General features: G+C 41.7%; 1 protein-coding gene across 1 annotated transcript in view; it reads right to left on the bottom strand.

The window, feature by feature from the left end:
* Positions 1-1,241: 1,241 nt before the first annotated feature.
* Positions 1,242-20,536, bottom strand: part of LOC138268101 (hydroperoxide isomerase ALOXE3-like) — a 343,013-nt gene continuing 323,718 nt past the window's right edge. The window contains exons 11-14 of the mRNA XM_069217476.1: positions 10,729-10,850; positions 10,082-10,182; positions 7,325-7,495; positions 1,242-2,927 (exon numbers count right to left, since the gene is read on the bottom strand). Coding sequence (XP_069073577.1) covers positions 2,748-2,927; positions 7,325-7,495; positions 10,082-10,182; positions 10,729-10,850 — 574 coding nt within the window. The 3' untranslated portion in view covers positions 1,242-2,747. The remainder of the gene's footprint in view (positions 2,928-7,324; positions 7,496-10,081; positions 10,183-10,728; positions 10,851-20,536) is intronic.

Here is a 20,536-nt window from a genome sequence, read left to right as displayed (position 1 = left end):
GGGTGATAGAATGATGGATAATGAAAGGAGTGAACAAAAGGTAAAATGTATTGAGCACACAAGATAACCACAAATTATCTACCAGGGAAGACTGCATCTCACCAGAGACCCGGTCGGGGAAAGGAAAGAGCAGTAGATATCCTGCATGCAAAAAGAAAGAAAACTCACCAAAGGGAGGTTGACATGACATGAGCCGGTAGGCAAAGGAAATTTGGGGAGATATTGAGCCACAAGAATAAGCATGGGAAGAATGACCATGGTGAAAACCATAGCAGGCAGAGTGGGCGCACAACTGGACAGAGTGAAATAGGGAGGAACAGCAGAGCTGGGGTAGCACCAACAGAGTGAAGACCTGTGGAGGCTTAAGAGGAACCCGGCAAAAATAGGTTATTAGCGACCTGGCAGAGAAGGAGGGCAGCAGCACTAGAGGTCCAGAGGGTGAGCAGAGATGGAGAAGAGCGACACCGTAGGAAGGAAGAAGGTCAAACTCTAACATAAAAAAATACATCATGTTAAAACCCCAAATCCAAAAATATCAAAAGAGATCCCTTTTTACTATCACGGACTTAAGGTGGAACTGCTAAAAATGTGGTCATTAAAAAATTGGCCAAAGCCTCATTCTGTATATAGTATTTTTTATGTATTGTGTAGTGTGTGTTGTGTACCGCCAAATGTAGTAGTGACATCGGGGTCTTGACAGACAGTTAAGCTGTCAGAAGCCAAAGCCTGAAAAAGGCTCTGGGTTTCATCCTGCAGGAATTACAGTGATGTATTGAATGGCACACCTGTCAGCTAGAAATATACATGCACAGATAGCTAAACTGTGTAAAGGAAATGAAAAGGAAACGCGCAGCAGTTGATAATTTTTCATCTCGATGCAAAGGGTCAAAAACGTAATTTGTCTAGATGTAGAAAAATGAAAATAATACATTATTTCAGTGTGACATGCAAAGAGGACATTTATTTATTGGAAAATATGTATAATAGAAGCAAACGATTTACCATCTTTCTCCACGTACCATGGAATCATGTTTTTGGTCCTGGATTATCGGGTAACAAATTAGTGCATTTCGGGAGTTGTAGTTCTCACTTACTGCAGCGAACCAAGGAATCTGATAACCGTAATTTGTAAAGGGAAAGTCTAGGACTCGACACATTGTTTGACAAAGAAGGAGCAACCTGGCAAACCTAGGTATATCATTGGTTAATACTAAATAAATTAACTTACTCGATTTCTGGGATAAACGTATTTTATTTTGTCTCAGAGACATCATTTGGAAAGGGGTTTGCAGAGTACACTGCATCGGTGCGAAGAAGTTTGTCTGGCAACGATGGCAATTATAGAATGGGCAGACACTGAATAATTCCATCCCCCATTAGAAGTGATTTCTCGATAAATAGACAATTGCACTCATCTTCCTTATACCTTGAATTGTATTTTGTTGGTGAAGAAATAAGTGAGCATGAAACCTGCATCTTGCCACTCTTCAGTCACCACCATCTCCCTATCTTTGCCCATCCCCTATGATTGATACCTCCTACTCTCCAGATCCCTACTTTCCCATGTTCATATACTTTTAAATTTCCAAGCACATACCAAGGTTGACCAAACACTACTTTACTTTTCTATTTTGTGATAATCATTTCATTCAATAGACTTTTTATTATCATTCCCTCTCTAGATAGCTCTACTTGTGGTTACCTGCCATAGATATAATAGTGATATGAAACCTTTTCGCAAGCAACCAACATAACAAAACACATTTCTTTGTGGGTGACTCCATGCGTGCTCTTGTGTGTGCAGGGATGTCTGTAAGTATGTTAGTTTGTTTGGATATATGCAAAGGTGCTTTATCTTTGTCAAGGCTTGTTTGTATTCTCTCTCAATCAATGTATTTGACAATACGGTGAAATGTGAATAGTCTCACTTTTGTTGGTGTATAGTTACATCCAAATGAATCTGTGCTTTGTTCTTGTGTCTCTCGCCTGCTCACTGGTTACATACCCCAAATAATATTTACTCCATCAGTGTTCCACAACAGTAAAGGCAAGTGGACACAAGTACACATTACTGCATATTTTAGGAAAAGAGAGCAAATTTAATGAGAATGTCTTTAATTCGCAACGCTTATGTGATAAAGTACTGTACAATCAAAAACAGATGAACCTCAATGTGCGTACATTTGCATACATAGCATTGCTTGGTTAATTGGAGAAACGGTGAGTGTTCTGTTTCAATTACATACCTCACCTTTTCTCAGTGAATCAGTGTTGTCTAAAGTTTATTGAGTGACAACAGCAAAGTCTTTGTTTTTTTCATTTTTTAGATCCTTCTAATACGGATGATACGACGATGCCAGATGTCTGTCACAACTCGTTTGTAAATAGAATGCCTTGCTTTTTGTGGGTCCATCGTCTTGTTGCTTTGTTTTTTTCTTGCTGCACACGACCTGCTGCAAACACCGTCTGTTTTCCAATTTTACCTCATGTAACACTGGAGCTCTTTGAACTTTCTGTTAAAGTGATCCGTTACACAGGTCCAGTTATGCTGATAGCTGACTGGTCAGATTCTGGAAAAGTGTGGATGGGGCCTAAGAGAGATGCAATTTCCTGACTAGGTATTTGGATGTGAATGTAAGCAAGGAATGTTCTCGTTGCTTTGTTAGTTGAAATGTGGGCCAAGTGAGATGCAATTGAGTGGCTGTTGATGGAAGCAAAGGATGTTCTTGCTGGTTGGCTAGTTGCAGTTATATGGACACGCTGTTCTCAACCATTTTGGGGTTCAGGTAGTTGTACGTGAGAGGCAGGGATTTGTTTCTGCTTTCGATCTCGGCAGATATCTGGCTCAGTCGTTCCTGGAAAGCCTTGATGCACCGCCTGGGTTCTTCTTCTGTAAAATACTCATCAAGGAAGGCACCTAAAGGCCTCTTTAGAAAATACATAAATGAAAACAAATAATATCCCATATTTCAAAAGAGTTGATTGGGGGGAACAAACAAATGTAACTTACAAATGATTTTGTTTTCCTATTGCAAGTTCACAATGCCAGCCTTATTATGAAGACCAATTTGGCATAGAGCACATAGCACTATCATTTCTACAATGGTAGGCCCCACAAAGGCACAACATGAAGGACAAAATAGACAGAATATGAAATCTCCTGCACCCTCATTTACTCAGAGGGCTCAATTCCCCAATAGGCTGAGGATTGAAGGTCAAAGAAAAAGGGAGTCATTGTTCATTTGCATTATCTACTGTACCTTTGGCTCACAGATGATACTTACACTATCAAATTGTCTGGACATGTTCTCGTCTTGTATTGAGTTCAGCAAGTAAATCTTTGAATATTTATAAAAGGAGGCAGCAAGGAGAGTGTGTCAGGATGGGACAGATTTAATCCTCCCTTTGATAGTCCGAGCCCACTCTATTTACTGTAGACCTCATCCCAAAATACTGAATGCGAACAATGAGTTGAATATGCCATTGAAGGCTTTGGCTGAATAAGTAGTTTGTATTTAAATTCAAAGGGAGATGATCAACTAAATACAAGAGGTACTCCAGGTGGGGTAAGTTTTTTAGATATTACATCTAGCTCTTTTTCATTTTCAGTTTTTGAGACTATATTGCCAAGAAAAGAATTCCGATAAGCAGCAGGACGATTATCAAGGCATTATGAGAAGAGATTACGAAGAACTCCTAGCTCAAACTTTGTATGCCATATTCCCTGACCTTTTCAGGTCCTGAATTGGCCTTTCAAGGCTTGATGAAACCTCATAAACTGTGAGGTGAGTTTGTGTGAAGCCACCAACTTGTGCAGATGTACCTACTCTGGAAAGACCTCTTAGAAATGCTGCCTTACTGGTGGCCATTTCTTCGTTGCATTTTCCCTTTACAAATGCGGATCTCAAGCATTCCTGAACCTGAAAATTAAATAATTGTACAAGAAAAGGAAACTTAGTTTTGTGCATACATTTGGGAATCTGGTCTAAAGACCTTAAGAGTACAGTGAAGACCTCCTCCTCTCTATAATGTTAATGCACTGGGCCTTGCCTACTCAGGCTTCCAAGCCTGTCACTCAGCTGACACTGTACTCTCTCACACATTGCCATATATATTCCCTCTGCTCACCACAAACATCTTCTATCCTCATTCTTCTTGATTACTGGCAACATTTGACACTGTATATGACCCAGCTTTATTCCTCTCCCCTAGCAATGGTCCACTTTATAGCTCTTAGCTCACACCTTCTCAGTGGTGTTTAGTAGAAGAGATCTCCACCAATTCCACAACAAATCTGGATCTAGCAGGTGTTTGTCCTGCGATGACTGCTGTTCTTGGTGCCATCTTTGTCAACTTCTGATATCAGATTTACTTGCCCTCCTCATCTGCACTGACAATCCTCTGCCTAGTTCCATCTACTTTCTCGGTCAGAAACCTTTAGGTTTCCTCTGACCCTCTGACACAAATAGAATCATTATCACTGCCACTACAGTATACCACCATTTCTTAAAAAATAGACTAATTTCTCCATTTCACACCACCAGTACACTAATTAATTTACTAGTACAGTAGTTATTAACTTGTGCTTCAGAGACCCCCAGGGGGTCCATAAAGAATAATCAGGGGTTCTGTGACTGCTTAGAAAATGAAATAATATGAACAGACTAATGAAGTGTATATGAATAAAGAAGCAAAATGAAAAATTGTACATTTTAAATCATTCTGTTAGTATGTTGGTTATATTTGTTTGTGAAGTAAATTAAATATTTTATTATTTGTGCATTTGATGAATGCTTGTTTCTGTATTTTCTGTGTATTGTTTTGCATTTCAAATCATCATGGAAAATGTTTAGATCGGGGTCCCTAGTTTCCACTAACGACTGAGGGGAGGTCCCAAGACTTCAATAAGTATTCCATGGTGGTCCCTGGGTTCCAGTAAGGATTAACTGGGGTCCACAGTAGTCAATAGGTTAAGAAACACAATACTAGTAGTTAGTTAATTAAATTACTGTGACAGGCAGCTCAGCGGGCCTCCCTCAAAGCTACTTCTACCCCCTGGACAAGGTTCTGAGCTTTGACTCAAATATCCCATTTAACCTGACAAGGTGCATGCCCACCATTCCTTTCCAAATAAACTAGGTGACTGTCTGCTAAAACTACGACTCTCTACCATTCATTGACAATCATAAAAAATAGTTTCAAGTACCTCACCTGACAATCTTTCTTATTTACTGGCTGACTTTACTTCCCAGTGGCACAACAAAACTTGAGGGGGGGCTCCCCCTGCAAAGTACATGGAGGGGGCCTCCCTCCGGCCCACCACCTACCACTTTGCTCAGTATACTGTGCTGAGGAGACCACTGGAGCTTGGGGCCCACCCTCACCGCAGGGGCTGAAAGGACTAATGTTACCCCACTGATATTGCCTCCAGTAATTTACGATCCGCCAACTAGAACTTCCTAGTTACATCTAAACCAAAAGTGTAGGCTATGTAGATTTGGATTTCTCTACTTTCTAGTCCGCATTCCTGGAAGCACTGCTTTCTAGACCGCATTGCTAGAAGCACTGCTTCTAAAGAATGCCTCACACTCAGGGGCATATTTATACTCCGTTTGTGCCGGAATTGCGTCGTTTTTTTTGACGCAATTCCGACGCAAAACTAACTCCATATTTATACTTTGGCGTTAGACGCGTCTAGCGCCAAAGTCCATGGAGTTTGCGTCATTTTTTAGTGTGGACACCTACTTTGCGTTAATTATATGCAAGGTAGGCGTTCCCGTCTAAAAAATCGACTCCGAGGCATGTGCGTCGGATTTATACTCCCGGGCAAAATTCACGCCCGGGAGTGGGCGGGTCAAAAAAAATGACGTACGGCCGCTTTTGCGCCGTTTTTTAGCGCCTGCAAAAGGCAGGCATTAAGGGACCTGTGTGCTCTGAAGGAGCCCAGAGGTGCCCTCCCATGCCCCCAGGGACACCCCCTGTCACCCTTGCCCACCCCAGGAGGACACCCAAGGCTGGAGGGACCCATCCCAGGGACATTAAGGTAAGTTCAGGTAAGTCTTTTTAAAAAAAAAAAAATTGTGGCATAGGGGGGCCTGATTTGTGCCCCCCTACATGCCACTATGCCCAATGACCATGCCCAGGGGACAGAAGTCCCCTGGGCATGGCCATTGGGCACGGGGCATGACTCCTGTCTTTGCTAAGACATGAGTCATTTCTATGGGGGTTGGGAGTGAAAAAAAATGGCGCAAATCGGGTTGAGGCGAAAAAATTGCCTCAACCTGACTTGCCCCATTTCTTGACGCCCAAGCCCCATATCCCCCTACGCCGGCGCTGCCTGGTGTACGTCATTTTTTTTTTAACGCACACCAGACGGCGCCGGCGGCTAACGCCGGCTAACGTCATTCCATAAATACGGCGCCCGCATGGTGCTTCAGAATGGCGTTAGCCGGCGCTAATTTTTTTGACGCAAAACTGCGTTAGCACAGTTTTGCGTCAAAAAGTATAAATATGGCCCTCAGTGCTTACAAATTCACTCTAACATTCTACTTCTGAGTCTCCTACAAAACAACAACCAGGAAAGCACACCGTGCCAAATTTACATCTCTCATGTTACTGTACTAGTGTTAATTTTATTGTTGTTTTCTGTTTGTTGGTGTTTTGCAGACTTTCCACTACAAAACAGCTTGTTTGCTCAAAACCGCAATCACCTCTCTGGTTTATTTATACCATTACATTTTAATTATCTGTGTACCTGAATCCCCCTTATAAAGGACTAATCTGGTAAAAATGCCATGCTGCTTATTCCTAAGAAAAGAATTTGCACAAGGAGGATTCTACCAAATTAAAGGATTCCAGATTTACTCTGGGGGTCCTGGTTTTTCAAGGATTGTCCTGGCATTGAGGACAGACTCGTTTGTATCGGGGCACAATAGTAGATAATGTCCTGCATGCTCATGTTTCCACAGGGTCTTCCCTGCAGAGGCAGAAAGAGTAATCGCTTTCTTGACTTTTCTGCTGAAGCACAGCAGAATGTCTAGAGGGGTCACTCAGCACACAAGGACGCCGAGGCAGTCTGTTTTTTTTGGCATTCTCGATCTTTATCGGAGACTGGGGAGGGATAAGAGTTTGGTTATTTCATTAAAGCATTGTTTTAAGCATTTTCCACTGTTTTCTGTTCCATTCTATGTAGATAATTCTTTTTACGAATCCGCTCCTATTTGCTGCCAGATGTTGGCCCTTCTTCTTTGTCTGTAGCCTGTCCCTCTTCATCACTTTATCGTGCCATCCCCTTTCTTATATAATAGGAGAATAGAACACTCACCCGGCCACCAGGCTCGTCACTCAAGAGCTTGACAGTTATCATTGCGGTAGCGGTAACACCCACTGATGGCAGGCCCTTTAGGACACTTTCCAGCGTTGCTGTGCCTTTGGTCTTGGGGGGAGGTTGGCGCATTGTGCAGGGACTGTTGGGCATCCAGGCGAGGAAATCAAACTACAGTGGCCAGAGGAAATTAAAAGCAACAGATCAAAGTGATAGTTGTCTTTATTATGTAGTTTTATATATATTGCGAGCGGATCCAGGGTTGTCAGCACTTTGAGAAAAAACAATTGACTTGATGAGCTAACAGATGCTACATTAAGAAATATTTACATCCAACACAATGGTTCTTGACCCTAATACTTAATTATTATAAGTAAACCACGCACAATAGCATTAAGTAAACACTCCAACAAAATTTACAAGCAAGGAGACTTCTCTCAATTTAAATTACACAGATGAGTTTAATATACATATCTAAACATATATGTGCATACAGCAAAAAGGAATCCCAATAATTTGAACCTATGACACATACCGCATCCATAAGACAACATAACCCACAAAATCAAAACAGGTTTCAAGCAAATCACCATAAGTGACTCCACAAAAGGTAATAAACAATGTACATTTTGCCCTGAAGCACGGGACAATTTGAGTTCATTATGGCTCAGTAGATGATGCTTCAACCCTCTCTATAATATGTTGTCTCATCAGGATGAAGTGATTGTTGCAGGGACACCATATTGCATATAATACATTTTGCATTTTGAACACAATGATATAGTTTCATAGCAGAACCAAGGAACTTATTTATGAGCTATTTTCCTATATGATTCACGTAATTTAGCTGTATACTACTATGTACCTAATTGATTGTAGAGTATTGTTTTTCTTGATTTATTATGCATTTCCTCATTTTTGCCTCCTTTTTGTTTTTTCCTCCATATTTCTAATATTTTTTTTTCTCATTTATTTCACTAATTTTAATTAGCATGAATATTTGTTAGGTTTTATTCTTTCTATTCATTTTTTGCTTCACTTTGTTATTTTTATTGCAAACGTGAGTATATGTTCGAGTAGTTGCAACTCTGACTCGATTGGAAGATATTATTGTTTGTATTCTTTTGTCTTTCCTCTGTTTCTCGCTCCTTCTTGTTTCTCTTATTTTTATTTTTATTTTCATCTTTATTAATACTCTTTCTAGTTTAACTAATATTTATTGTGTCTGTGTTTTTATTATTATCTCTTTCCTCCACTTTTCATCTTCTGTGGCTGTTAAGTACACACATCTACTACAAACGCAAGTATGCGGTCGAGTGTCAGTATTCTTGTCTTAATTCAATGACATTATGGCTAAGAACTTCACCTTGGTCTTAGTGATGTTAGGTACACGAGACCCTTACAAACAAACCGGCTGCTGTCTAGTGATAGTATCCTTGTCCCATTTGAATGACATCATTGTTAGGAGCCTCACATTGGTCCCAGTGCTGATTTCACGCACATCGAGACAAACATGGCATTTCTTCCCCAGTCAGAGTGGTGAGAGCATTGCGCGGTCGAGCTTTATTTTTTGGGTGACTGCAGCTCTTATTGTGAATGATTTGACAGATCACATTATGCGAGGAGCGATTTGACACTCGTGTTGATTTTCTCTTTAAATTATATTGAGTCACTTGTGCTCCTAATCCTAGTCAGTCACTCTAAATATATTTTCTTTTTAATTTTTCTTTATTGTAACAGATACTTTTTGGTTTTATTTAGAAAAAAACATATATTTGGAGTTCTACAATAATTAGCACTCTCCCACTTTGATTGCTCAATTAATAGGGCTGAGTAATACCTGGTCACTATTCATTTGTATCCTTATTGTATTCTGGAGAGACCATTTCATTTGAATAATAGACCTTTCCTAATTAGTATACGTCTCTATTTTATAAGTTGGATACAGCTTTCCCTTGTGAGTACAATTTCAGAGATATTTTGGGGCATGCACCTGGTGGATGTTATTTTTATTCTTAGAAAAGGTGCCCCTACATCAAACACTTCATCCTGATGGAACCCCATATTATATAGAGTGTTGAAACGTCATTAACTGAGCCATAATGAACTCAAATTGCCCTGTGTTTTAGAGCAAAACGGACATTGCTTATTAGCTTCTGTGGAGTCACTTATGGTGATTTACTTGAAACCTGTTTTTGTTTTGTGTGTTAAGTTGTCTTAGGGATGTGATATATGTCACAGGTTCAAATCATTGGGATTCCTTTTTGCTGTATGCACGTATATGTTTGGATATGTATATTAAACTCATCTGTGTAATTTAAATTGGGAGAAGTCTCCTTCTGCACGTTCTGTTGGACGTTTACTAATAATAATTATTAGGGACAAGAACCATCTTGTAGTTAAAAGCCCAGGTTCTTTGTTGATAGGGCAGCCTTGTTGCATTTCCTTGACATCCAGAAATATAATCATCAGAAACAAGATAAAAGTGTACAAACATAATCCCACAGCCTTGATTCAGACTGTAAAACGTCCTCCTTTTTTAGGTCATCATTGGAGATAAGGTTGGAGCAGTGTGTGCATTAGCCAGTAGGCAGAATGTCAGCTACACATATCTAAAATGATAAAAAAGATGAGTGTCCCGCTTGAGACATCCTTTCTCTGCTTATACTATGCTATCTTTCAAAGTAGGGTTTGGTTCATGGAGGTTCAATGGAGAAAACATCTAGATGTGATCACTAGAAGCACATTCACAATTACCTGTCCACTGTTGACAGCAGCATGTTGCGCAGAACTTATGAAAATGACTATATTCAGATACTTGATCAGTTCATCGCGGGTCTGTAGTGAAGACGGCACTCCTGAAAGAATAATACCGGAAGCATGTATGAAAACTTATAGCATGTTTCACTGTCTCAGAACCAGTGTCACGTTAGCCAATAATGTGTATTCTTCAGAGACCACCCAAACGAATAATGGTAGGCATGCAGGGATGGGCTTGCAATGCTATGCCTCTGGTTTATTTTTTTCTGCAAAGTTTATGAGCCCAAATTTCACAATGGGGTTCTACAGTCCAGCTGCATTCCTGAGTTCCAGTGCTCAGAGAAATGGCAGAACGGCATAGGTAAGCTTGAGTTCTAAAATACAAATGTGCATTTTATTGCTATGTTTAAACAAACACAGAATACAAGGAAATTGTCCAGGTTGAGTCTAAATTCCAAACAGTGTTAGTAATGTTTGGTTTCGGAACAATGGATAACTCTTCAAGCACAAAGTTCTTAACACCTTTGGATTCAACAATCAAGCGCATTGTCTTGTGGATTGATTGTCAAGCAACAATCCTTCAGAAGAATATGCATGGGAATGAAGAACAACAAATGCTTGGAAACAAGTTCAACCAATGATACCTGAGGATTTCCTCTCTAGGAAGCCTTCTTTGAAGATCTCCAAAACCCATGCTTGAAGTTCTTGGTCTGTCTGGATGCTCTCGTCACTCTTATAGTAGCAGTCAACAATACCAGACACATAGCTAAAAGCAAGACAAAATGGGGTTGACTCAGTTGATGAAAGGTGACAAGGAACAATTCCAGGCCAAGAAAATGAAGCTGTACCCCTTTCTACAGGAAAATAAATCACTGCTTTTCTAACATTCATAGCTGCCAATGCATGATGAGCTGCTCAAGTTCAGAACTTTTCTTTGACTTCTGGGACTTGTAGTCATGGTTTTATAGTGGAATAAAGCAGACGTGAAGTTTCAGAATTCAAATAGAAAAAGCCTGGGCTGGAGCTACTAGTCACACTTAGACCTGGGAAACTTGGCACAGCTGAACATTAAATCAGTATGGAGGTGTAAGTCAACTGCATAGCAATAGGTTGACTTGGATCTTCTACAAGAGAGTCCATTATGTTTAATAACATGACCTGCCTCATAGGTCTTGGGAGTCAATGTAGTCCTTCCTCAGGCTCCTACTCTAGAATCAGTGCTGTAGACCTGCATGTCCGAATGGGGAGAGCACTTCCTTCTTGGTGGGATGAGGCAACTACTGAAGATATAGCTATTTACGGGCTCCAATGGCAAATTTCCCTCTGGGGTGAGTCACACAGGTCCACCCAACCTGCTGCCTCTCCTAAGGCTCCCCAAGCATCTAGTGAAACAGCAAAAACAAGATCCTGTCAAGAGATCCACATTTTATGTTGAAAATCAGTGTTTGAATCCTGGCTAACATGCTTTGTTCCCTGTAGTGTTTTACACATAAAACCAGTTTAACAAATGCTGCATTGCGCAGACAAATCAGACTACCACTGTTTGCTCATGAAAAATTGCTTTAATTTTTTAAGTGTTTGAGGGAACTTTCTGTTCAATCAGCAACAATGGAATCAACTACTTACTGTGCACTCCAGCGCATGGCTATTCACTATCACCCATAATTAATGTGGCTGTGCAACAAGGGCCCGAAGTAAAAAATACTTGTTACAGAAAATAACACTGGTTACAGTTTGCGACCAATATTTTTGTGACCAGTAAAGAACATTGGCATGTTAGGTTCAGCAGATGACAATGTCTGTAATTGACTTTACATAAAGAGAACTATTTTTTCTGAAGGCAGACAGGGCTGCATTTAAATAGAAAAGCTTTTTTTTTTTTTTAATGCTAGAGTAGGAAGTCATCTCTTGAATGACTGCCTATTCCTCAGTAAACTTACTTTACATCACAAAGGGGAAGAGGACCCCTTCCCTTTTGTGAATGGCTTACCACCCAGCTAGGGCATCCGTAATTTTTCAGTGTTTAGTGACTGGTTTCAGTTAAAAAACATTGACACATTTCATACCAATATGGTATTTCAAAAGGACATAAACAAAACCCCTTCCCAAATAGTGTATCATCATTATGGGGTCAGAATCCCATTTTAGGAGTTGGTAAATGTTCATTGATCCCTAAAATGTGATTGATTAAAAATCAAAAACCTAACTGTGGGTGCAAATTCAAATTTGGAGCATTTTAGATTGTAACGTTTCTCCCTGGCCATAAACTTTGGTGTTCAGTATGTCAAACATGAGATAATATGACTGAGGTACTACATACTGGACAGTCTGAAATTATATTTCTTGTACTTTAATAACAACAGTTGAAGACATTCATGGCAACCATTCTATAGACTTGATAGCATATTTGTCACAGAGATTCATCAAAATCTCTTTCAACTTCCTGTTACAAAAGGGAACATTCCTTAAATGCTACGTAACCAGGACTGCACCATCTTTCAATCTGAGTCGATGTTTGCAACCCTGTGACCTACCCAATTAACAGAGAACTGATTGTTAGATTTAACTTGAAGACTACTAAAGTATGTTTTATCTTCAGTGCTGACTATATCTTGCTCACATCTTGATTTTTTGGGGACATCCACAACAAAACCTGGACGATCCATCTTAGGGTCCAACCAAATCACCATTTCGGCTTGGTGAAGCCAACACAAAATATTGTTCCCTATCACTGTGATATACACCTTGCCACAAGTTCTGTGCCATTTGTAATCCATATCACACCAAATATAGGTTAATATGTCCAGCATATGCCCACTGTAACTCCCAGGATATGTGGCAGTGGGCAGCAACTTTTACCCTGCCCACAAATCCTGTTCACCTGTACCTGCTGTTGATTGAGAGATTTTATCATTTGGGAAGAATTTTGCACTTCCTGTCTGTACCAGCATTCAAAACATTAGAGCCTAAGGGATCATCAGTAACCTCAGCTAACTACGTTTACCTTTCCACCCTTTCACATCTCAGCAAAATGTCCTTTTGCCTTGCACTTATTACAAACTCTAAAGCAGGATAACTCTGAATTTTCAATATTGCTGGAGCTGCCACTCCTGTTTCACAATATAGAATTTCTGGCATCTGCTCCCCCCTCCCGTCATCTGAACTGGGACATTACAAACGTGCACACCAGACATACATGAACCTCTGTTTCTTCAAAAAAAAAATCCGATTGTTTGATGCTTTTTGCTAAGTCCCTAGCAGCATTGAGCGTAGGGTTGGGAGTCACTCATAATTGCTCTTGTAACTTTTTGCTATTAGTCCTCATCAAATTCTGATCTATTAGAACCTGATTGTTACTGATTTTCACAAACTTACAGTTTGCTCAATGGATTTAAGTGTAGCTAGATATTCTTCAATGTTCTCACTGACACTTTGCTTCCTTGAATAGAAGTTGAAGATCTCCATAATTGTATACATTTTTCAAACAAATATAGATTTCAATTGCTTAGCAAGATAGTCAAACATATTAAGATTGGCAACATTTACCAAAGAGGTAGTAATGTAAATTGCTTTAAACTCCCCAAACCCCTAAAAGTGTTTCAAGGAGGATAACTTCCTTTGAAAAGTATGTTCTTCTCACTTATTTTTAAAAGCTCAGAAAGCCTCTTATCACAGCACTGGTTCTATGGGAGGCTCCACAGGTCCCAACAGGAAAACAAACATTGGCAACACTAATAGGTCCCGCCTATGTGAGATGTATTCACTTTGCCAGTGTCTTTAATCCATGTTGTACAGAACAGTGGCTTCTGTACAGCATGGCTAAAACGTAGAATTGGGATGTAGGGCAGAGTGTATTAGAGTGGTGTGATGGTGTGACATGATGTGGTGTACCACAGCTTACAGTGGAATGGAGTGTAGATTAGGGTGGCGTAGGACAGAGTGTTGTAGAGTGGAGTAGTGTATAGTGGAGTGGCATTCATTGGAAAGGTGTACAGTTGAATGGAGTACAATGATGTGCAGTGGAATGGAATGCGTTTGAGTTGTGTGGCATGCAGTGTGGTATAGAGTGCACAGTACTGAAGTAGAGAGGAGTGGCTTGGAGTAGTGTGGTGTAGATTAGATTGGGTTAGTGCAGAGTGGGGTAGGGTATAGTGGTATAGAATGGGAGGGAGTAGAGTGGCAATCAGTAGAGTGGTATAGAATAGTGTATAGTGGATTGGTGTAGAATGCCCTTGAGTGGCATTGTGTAGTGTAGAGGGGTGTGGAGTGGAAAAGAGTGGGGTAGAATGAAATGGTGAGTAGAGTGGTATAGAGCAGAGAGGCACAGAGTAGAATGGCACAGAGTAATGTGGTTTATAGCGGCATTGTGTGGAGTGGAATACAGTAGAGTGGCATAAAGTAGAGTGGTTAGAGTAGAGTTGAGTTGGGTGATGTAGAGTGGAGGAGTCAGTAGCAGAGTGGAATTGTGTAAAGTAGAGTGTTGGAAAATGGGTTATTGGTAAGGGCAGGTAAGTACCTACACTTAGCAATAGGCCACTAACCTCCACTTAGGTCCAGTTAGGTCTCAGTAAATTAAACCTAGCTCAACCCTTGGTAGCTTGGCAACGAGTGACAAGGCTTAATTTAGGAGACAAAGCGTAAAGCATTCAAAAATACCAAAACAGTAATTAAATAAAACACAGGAAACAGCGTGAAAATCCAAAATCAATTTATAAAAATAGGAAATATTTTTAGCTTTAAAATGACACCAAAACAAATAGAATCGGATGAGGGGAACGGGAGATATGAATTTCTAAAGAATTAATGCTTTCTAGCGCATAGAAACAAAAAACGGCAATCTGGTCATCTGGTCGCACCTCGACTGGGGCAAAGTCAAAGTTTAAGGCCGACCGTGATGGAGCTCGGCTCGTCTACAGCCCGCGGGAGGCCTCGGTCAAAAGTTTACCTTAGGACGTAGTCGTTTTTCTGGAGATTTTCTTCAGCGGGACGAACATGCGAGTCCAATCCGACCTCCTAGAACTCTTCCTCGGATACCCGTCTCAGGAGCCCTCAGTGGGGATTTTTACCTTCGGACTTAGGCCCATATTTATACTCTGTTTGTGCCAGATTTGTGGCAAACATTTTGACACAAATCCGGCGCAAACTTAACTTTGTATTTATACTTTGACACTTGACCCGTCCAGCATCAAAGTTATGGAGAGTGCGCCATTTTTTGTACGTGAAAACCTACCTTGCGCTAATGATATGCAAGATAGGCGTTCCTGTGCAAAAAATGACTCTAAGGCATGTGCGCCTTATTTTTCCTCCTGTGTCATTTTGACGCACAGGAGGGGGCGGGCCTTGAAAAATGGTGCCCAGCCTGATTTGCGCTGTTTTTTAACACCTGGGTCAGGGCAGGCTTTAAGGGACTTGGGGCTCATATCCATGGTCTCTGACCATGGAAGCAGTCCATAGGTGCCCTTCCCTGCCCCCAGGGACACCCCCTGCCACTCTTGCCCACCCCTGGAGGACACACATGGAAGGGGGGACCCATCTACGGTAAGTAGAGGAAAGTAGAGGTTGGTAATATTTGTATTTATTTTTTTAGGTGGTATGGGGGGCCTAACATGGGCCCCCGTACATGCCACTGTGCCCAATGACCATGCCCAGGGGACAGTACTCCCTTGGGCATGGCCATTGGGCAGGGGGGCATGACTCCTGTCTTTGCTAAGACAGGAGTTATTTCCATGGGGGTTGTGTGTCAAACAATGGCGCTAGTCAGGTTAGAGTCATTTTCTTTTACTCTAACCTGACTTGCACCATTCTTTGACGCACAACCCCCATTCTTCCCTACGCCACTGCTGCCCAGTTAGAGTCATTTATTTTGACGCTAACCAGGCTGCAGCGCTGGCTACTGTCATTCCATAAATAAGGCACCCGGCTGGTGCGTTGGAATGGCGTTAGCCGGCAGTAAACTTTTTTACGCAAACCCGCGCTGGCGCGGGTTTGCGTCAAAAAGTATAAATATGGGCCTTAATCATTTTTTTGAGGTAAAAATCCTTTGACCGGGGCAAACCTGAATCCTTATCCAACATCCTTGGAGCCCTCTTCAGATACACTGCCTGGGAGGTCCCGGTCAACTTCCTATGTTCGGACTTAGTCACTTTTTTGGAGATTTTCTTCACTGGGATGAACCTGCAAGTCAGGCCGGGTCTCAGTTGAGGCAAGCCGGCTAGAGTTGCCGTGGCGGGTTGGTCCCTCCATGGAGCTTTTTTTCCAAAAGTTCTCCAAACTTCTGGTTCTTCTTCCAGATGTTCTTTTAAGGCTCTTTTGAGGTCCACAGTTCACCCCAAAGTTCCAGAAGCTCTGAGATGCTCCTTGAGGGTGCAGACTACAGCTCCCAGAATGCACCTGGCGCAAACTCCTTTTTGGCCACTGGACAGTGGTCAGCTAGTTGGTTTCTTCAGGAGTTGGCGCAGGGGACTCTGGTTAGCAAGTTTTCACCTGTAGCAAACAGGGAGTCCCTCCTTTAAACCAGCTGAAGCCAGGCAGGGCAGTCCTTCTTCATCTGTAGTTCTTCCTTGTTGGAATCTGATAGGGAATTGAGGTGTGGGTGCAAGTCTGCCAGTTTTATCCTTGCTCCCGGTGTGAAAAACCGGGGGGTCCTGGTTCTCCAGTCAGGGTCCTTCTCCCTGTGATGACCACTTCCTGGGAAGTGTGGCAAAAATCAATCCCAGGGAGCAACATTCCTCTAAAATCCATCATGGCTGAAAGTGATTTTTGAAGGTTACATCTGGCTGAGCCCACCCACTGGTGTGGCTAAAAATCCTAAACACACCCCTCTCCTAATCTAATCAAGGGGGCACCTAATTGTCTGGGTTTGCAGGATGTGAGGGTGTTGCTGGGTTGCTCCAAATGTCCTTACCTGCCTTTGAAGACCAGTTTGGCAGCCCTCCCCACCTTCCTGCTTCCCCATCTGACAAGGGGAGATCTCCTCACCCAGGCACATCTCTTTGTGTTGGGCCAGGCCACTTCACACCTCATCAAGGCAGCCTGGCCAGGCTGCCAGAGGCTGGCTAATCAGAGCAAAGCAGCAAAAACACTGCAGGGCTGAAGTTGGCAACTTTTCAGGTAAAGTTTAAAACTCTTATCTGAACAAGTTATATTAAATCCCACAACTGAAAGTTGTGGGATGTATTATGACAATTAATTTGATACCAAACTTGTGGTATCTGTTACTTAAGAGGATTTTAAAATTAAAATAAAGTCTCCCCATTCTAGCCTATGGAGGCCTTTCACTACAATGAGAGAAAAACAAATTTGGCTGTGTTACCTCACCAGGGCTTATAAAATTCTTTTTATAAGGTCCCTGCTTATAGTTACATGGCACCCAGCCCTAGGGGCACATTGGGCACACCTTAGGGGTGACTTATATGTAAAAATAAGGTAGTTTAAGACTTTGGAACTACTTTAAATTCAAAAGTGGAATTTGCATGTAACTTTAATTTAAAAGCAGCCAGCAAGGCAGGCCTGCCTTTAAAATGACACTGGGCACCTCAGCAGTGCACCTATGGGGTAGTACCTATGCTGGGGTCCCTAAACCTCCATGCCCTACCATATACTAAAGACGTATAGGTAGGTTAATTTCGCCAATTATAATTAGCCTAATTTGCATATCCACGTTACACAGAGCACTGGCCCTGGACTGGTAAGCAGTAACCAGGGCACAGCCAAGAGTCAGTAACCATCAGTACCTGAACAAAATGTTTGTGGGTGACCAGGGCAAAGAGGAAGACTTTCCTACATGGAGGATAGTAGAGTGGGGTAGAGCAGAGTGAGGTAGAATAGAGTGGCATACTGGAGAGTTAAATAGAGTGGGTGGTGTAGAGTGAGGTGGAGTAGAGTAGGGTAAAGTAAAGTTGCATAGGTAAGAGTAGCATAGAGTAGAGTGGCATAGGATACATTGGCATTTAGTAGATTGTTGTATAGTGGAGTGGCATATAGTGGAGTGGCGTAGAGTGCCATAGAGTGGCATTGAGTGGACTGTAGCACAGTACAGTGGACTGTCGTAAAGTAGAATGGGTTGGAGTTGAATGGCTTGTAGTGGAGTGGAATAGAGTGGAGTAGAGTTGCAAAATGTAAATTATTTGTAATTAAGAATATCAAGTTAATTGAGAGTATTATTGATGCGTTTGTAATTACGGCATTAATATTGATCCTTTACATATTTACTGTCTAATTTGAAGACAGGTTGTAGCTAGTAGAGTAGAGGCAGTACTGTGTAACTAATGGGCATTTGAAATGCATTTTATCTTTATGTAATGTGTCTGTATAAATGGAATAGTGCACATAAAATTACGTTTTATTTGCTGTAGAGAAAGTGCACTGTAGATTTTCTGCTGTGTTGCCTGAGAATGGCAATGGAGAAACAGAGGTTGTTGGTGCAGGCCAACAACCATCCACCCCTCCCTTGTCCCAGAGCATCACAGTTTTTACTGATTGCCGGATGAGGGTAGAAAAGCTGCTGTTGTGCTGCAGATAATGCCAGTTTCAGCAAGAGGAACTAGACATGCACTGCTCAGAAGACGATCAAGACAGTGCTGGGCAAGTGTGAGTACACATCCTTTTGCAGCAGTGTACAGGCTTATACTGCCACTAATCCTGCAAAATCAGAGGTCTGCTTCCAGTCACTGACAGTGCAACTTTGATTATTTTGCAGCCGTCGGAGACATCTCACAGCTACTACCAACAACCACTGCAGCCTTTAGCTTCTAGCACCCACCCCAAAAAGTGACCATCTCATCAGCTATACCGCAGTGATATGTCAAAATAACTATATGAAGATTTCATGGCAAAAGACTAAAGGATTAAGTTTATTGTTAGTGGCACCCAGCACTGGATTAAATGAATATTCAGGCCATCAGTATTTAGCAGGCCTTTGTGTTTGGTCTGTAATTGTTTCAGTTGTTGTTAGAATTTGCATAGCAAAGTGCCTAAATTAAAAGTAAATGTACTTCTTTTACATAGGATTTGCCTTACAAGAGGAGTGTGGTGTGCAGGGTAGGACTGGCCCATAGAGCAATCAGGCAATGCTCAATAAGCTGGTCGACAGGTGAGTGTGTGGACTGGTTTTATGCTGTGTGTGGCCCTGTTTTAAGGTCTGCTGGTTCAGTTTTTACTGTTGATTTCCCTCACAATAAATCAAATATTGCCTGCAGCAAGCTTAAATACAAACAGTCTTACATACCTTGTAAAACTCTTATTTAGTGTATGTTCACAAGTTCTAAACTGCCTTAATTAGCAAACATGGGCCCCTTTTTTAGCTATCTAATTCATTTATAGGGGTCACTTTTATTTTGGTGCCCTGGCCTACTTCCTGTTCCTGCCCGACCCTGGTATGGTGTTCTCAACTGAGGTCAGACATTGATAGATTGACGTTTCATCGGCAAACATAGCACCCCATTTATTTATTTATTTTGAAAATTCAAACTGAAGCAAGCATATGGTCTTAAGTGTTAAAATGGCACAAGGAAGAAATATTATCCAAAGAGCTGATGTCTATTTGCCTAGCTTTTGCAGTTAACACTATTTTAGCTGCGTTATATAGTAGTGATGGCAAGTTGCAACATGGCTAAAGTATGCTAAAAATCAGTGGTGGCTCCTCCACTATGGCGAAGGAGCATTGAGCCCACACCCCTGCCAGCAGCAGCAATGGCAAACTTGAAAAATAAAATGATAATAAACTATGTTTATTATCAAAAACATTTTTGGAGTGGGGCCATGTGGATGACAGGCATCAGGGGAAGTGGTAGGCGCACTCCCCTCAGTGTGCATGTTTGTTTGGTCAGCCCTCTCAGGATGGCCAAGCACACATGCACTGAGCTGTCTCCAACCCAGCACTGTGTTGCCGGGTTGGAGAGAGCAGGAAAGGCTCCCAGTCTACCTAGGAGCAGAAATCGAGAGAGCTCAGGCCAATCCTGACACTGCTTTCATGCTGCCAGCAGGATGAGAGCAGCCTTAGGATTGGCCGCAGGGCAGGCTGGGAGCCTGTGTCTTCAGCAACGGCCCCAGAAGAACAGCAAATTGGCGGTGATACAGCAGGTAAGTTTCTTTTTTTATGTATCTTTTTTGTTTTGTGCCCCCCTGCCTTATCACTTTGTCCCGACTCCAGCCTCCACTGCTAAAATGCGCTGTGTCCCTGTCTTTTTTGCTTTATGTTTAAAAAACAAGAAGAAATGGTGTGAGTGATAAAGGAAGCACACAGTAAAGAGGGAAGGTGCATGGTGGAAGGAGGAAGGGGAGAAGCAACAGCAGTAGAGGCTGTGGAAAAAGAAAACCTTGTGGCAGGAGTTCTATTTACTATGGTCTGTTAGTGTAACAAGAACCATAAACAGTCTACTATGGATCTACAGCCCAGGAAGCAATAGAATAGGCATGATAAAGAAAAAAGGAGACGCTGTTACCCTAGTGTAA

This window comes from Pleurodeles waltl, chromosome 12 (genome assembly GCF_031143425.1).
Source record: "Pleurodeles waltl isolate 20211129_DDA chromosome 12, aPleWal1.hap1.20221129, whole genome shotgun sequence".
NCBI lineage: Eukaryota > Metazoa > Chordata > Amphibia > Caudata > Salamandridae > Pleurodeles > Pleurodeles waltl.
This window is presented reverse-complemented; position numbering and strand designations above follow the sequence as displayed.